The 3,342-nt window shown below is 57.4% G+C and overlaps 1 protein-coding gene across 1 annotated transcript; it reads right to left on the bottom strand.

Annotated features, from left to right (window-relative positions):
* Positions 1-1,538: 1,538 nt before the first annotated feature.
* DICSQDRAFT_175875 (uncharacterized protein) lies at positions 1,539-2,387 on the bottom strand (the record flags this gene model as incomplete). Its single annotated transcript, XM_007371735.1, has 1 exon — positions 1,539-2,387. The coding sequence occupies one exon, from the start codon at positions 2,385-2,387 to the stop codon at positions 1,539-1,541; it is 849 nt and encodes a 282-aa protein (XP_007371797.1).
* Between the last annotated feature and the right edge of the window lie 955 nt (positions 2,388-3,342).

Raw genomic sequence — 3,342 nt, 5'->3', positions numbered from 1 at the left:
TTCGGAGAAGATCATGCCAAGATACTCGATCTGTGACTGTTCGAACCAACATTTCTCCGGCTTTAGGAAGAGGTCATTTGCTTCTGATCGTCTGAGGACCTCGTGCACGACCTTGCGATGTTCCGTAAGGTCGCTACTGAAGATGAGTATGTCGTCCAGGTACATGGTGATCTTTCCTTCGACGATAAGGTCCTTGAAGATGTCGTTCATAAACGCGGAGAACGTGCTGGGGGAGCCGGTGAGCCCGAAGAACATAACTGTAGGCTCAAACAGTCCTCGATTGGTCGTAAACGCGGCCTTCCATTCGTCACCGGTCTTAATCCGGATGTTGTTGTAGCCCCAGCGAACGTCGAGCGCCGTATAGATCTTGGCGTTCTTGAGTCGGTCCATGAGTTCGGCGATGAGCGGGAGCGGGTACCGATTCTTCACCGTGATAGCGTTCAACCGTCGGTAGTCTTGGACGGGTCACAGACTGCCATCCTTCTTCTTGACGAAGAAGAAGGGAGAGGACATCGGGGACCTTGACTCGCGAATGTAACCTTTGGCCAGATTCTCCTGCAGGAACTTGTTGAGCTTGACTTGCTCACTGGGCGACAACGGGTAGAGCCTTGAGTGGAAGGTTTGCGCGCCCGGGACCAGCTCAATGGCATGGTCGTAGGGACGATGTTCCGGCAGTCTATCCGCCGCCTCCTTAGAGAACACGCGCATGTGCTCCCGATACTCCGGTGGGACCATTTCGTCAACGGTCTGGACCTCTCGTTTGGCGTACTCCTGCTCTGCAAGCTGCTGAGAGTAGGTGTGACTTGCCGAAACGAAGAGCTGAGGTGCACCGCGAAGTGTTCGACCTTTGTGCCAGGTGTCGATGAGAGACTGTTCCGTGCCGTCCCATTCCGCTTCCGCCGGAGGTACGAGAGGCTCATCCTCTGCTTCGTTGACCATAACCGTGCCGCAGACACGTCCCACTGTTCGCGCTTTCCTTACCCGTGGAGACCTTGTGCGCGCCGTAGGCCGTACCCCCGTATCACGCGCCTCAGTCTCCACTGGTTTGGATGCCTTGTGGGTTGCTGGGCAGGTGTCGGGGCATCGTGACAGGCGCAGCGAACCACGTTCCCAGTCTATCTCTGGGTTGTGTTCGCGCAGCCAGTCCAGCCCGATGATCACGTCTTCTTCTCTGATGTCTGTGACGACGAACGCGACCTCTTCCTCGTGGTCGCCGATCTTCATAGTGAGAACGGCCACTTCCGTGATCGTGCCGTCTCGGTTCTCCGATCCATCGATGTTGTACAGAGGAATAGGCTTCGCCAGCTTCCTCGTTGTGACCTGGTTCCGTGCCACAAATCGTCTGTGGAGGAACTTCGTGGTGGCGCCAGAATCGACCATGGCCACCAACTCCTTGCTTCGCTGCTTGCCGCTCAATCGTATAGGGATGTGGAAGTGTTGACCCGCATGGTCGACTTCATAGATTAACGACGATCCCAATACAGCATAGCGACTATTGGTACACGAGCCCGCACGTGCAGCGTCCAGTGTGGCTCGGATCAAAAACCCTCCTTCTCCTTAGCGAGGCTGACGGCGGCAATGCGATCACTGAGCTCCTTGAGCTGCGAACGGAGAGCAACCAGCTCGTCCGAGGTCGAGGGGTTCGAGGATGGGGTGGGGTTGGGCGGAGTAGCAGTGGACGCGGCTGCTTGCTGTCCTTGCGGGGGCTTCTTGCAGTTCCGCTGGATGTGGCCCTTCTCGCCACAATTGAAGCAGGACCGTTCCTCAGGTCCACGTCGGTCCGCTGCTACTCGTTCACCACAGCGGCCCCAGCCCTTGGTCTTGGGCATCGCCTCGGCGCGTTCGGCCAGTTGCTGGTCCATGCGAAGGGCGACCTTCTGCGCCTTCTCCAGTGTGTCAACCTCGTGCGCCGTGACCGCAAACTCGTTCTGGATCTTGTACGGCAAGCCATCTACATAGCGCGCCCGCTTGTCCTCGTTGGAGAGCGGAGTGCGTGCTGCGATAGCGTTGAAGTTTGCTGTGTAGTCCTTGGCCGTGCCGAGCTTGTGCGATGCCTTGCACAGCTTGACGAGTTTGGAGAGCGCGGCCTTCTTGTCGTCGACCGCGCAGAAGTGGGCCTTGAAGGCCGTCTCGAAGGCGTCCACATTCGACCAAACAACCTTGCCGTCGGCGAGTTCGATGATGTGGGGCCTGGCCCATCGAGCGGCGTCGTCCGTCAACTTGTTCAACACCATGATCCATGCGAGGTTGGCCACGATCGACGAAGCTACCAGCTGCGTATGGTAAAGCTTGGCCATGGCGGCGAAGCGGAGTCCGGCCTGAGCCTCCTTGCCATCGTAGTCTTGGGGTGCGAGTTGGCTGAGAAGCTTGGAGTCAATGGCTGACATGGTGGGAGATGGACTGCAAGGGGATTGCATGCTTGATTCGGAGCGTGATGGGTTTCGTGGGGGTCTCGGGGGTGGTTTGGTGGTTTCCGGAGGTTCAAACACACCTGAAGCTCGTCGTTCTAGACGATTGGTGACGAGCGAGATGGTGGTGTCGAGCGGGATACGAGATCCTCCAGCGGGGGATTTAGTTCGGGGAGAGCCGCCTGGGCTAAGGATACGGCTTGGGGCGCGGGTTGCTGAGCGACTGGGCTGTCTAGTCCCTGGTAGGCTGATGGATGCGAGTACAGCTGCTCGTAGCGGTCATCCTGACTCGGTTGTCGTTGGGAGGGGAGTCGCTAAGCGAACCTGGATGAGCGCGCCTTGTTCCGCCTCAGGTCGTATGTGGTGCGGAAATTGGGACCAGTCGGTATTGCTGTCGTCCCCGTTGTCCAACCGGTGAGGACAGGGTTGGCTCGGGCAGATGTGCCACCGCTGATAGTTGAGGTTGTAGTGTTGGTCTTCTACGGCGACAGGATGAAAGCCGTGGAAAAACGAGCTACAATCCAGGATGGAAAGGTGGGGGAGACAGTGATAAACGGAGTGTTAAACGTGGGAGGGCGCTGGTGCCTGTGAGGTAGTTTCGACCTAATGTTACGACTGACTGTCGAGCGAGTAAGTGGAGACGAGCGAGGCAGGCAGGAGCGCCGACGAGCTCTGATCGCAGTGAGACTGGAGCGGAGCTCAACAGGCAGGACTGGAGACAAGTTGTGTATTGAGCGAAGTATCTACAGAGCGAAATACACGATGGCTTACCTGGAGACAAGAGGTCGAAACTAGAGTCTCCAGGTAGCAAGGGATCCAGCTATATACAGGGAACGAACAATGGGCGCTAGAGAACAATAGCGTCGCCATGGGTATGGAGTACAAGGGGTGTAGGACAATAGTGGACGTGGGGACAAAGGGAGCTATTGTCCGT

Source organism: Dichomitus squalens, assembly GCF_000275845.1.
Source record: "Dichomitus squalens LYAD-421 SS1 unplaced genomic scaffold DICSQscaffold_228, whole genome shotgun sequence".
Lineage (NCBI taxonomy): Eukaryota > Fungi > Basidiomycota > Agaricomycetes > Polyporales > Polyporaceae > Dichomitus > Dichomitus squalens.
This window is presented reverse-complemented; position numbering and strand designations above follow the sequence as displayed.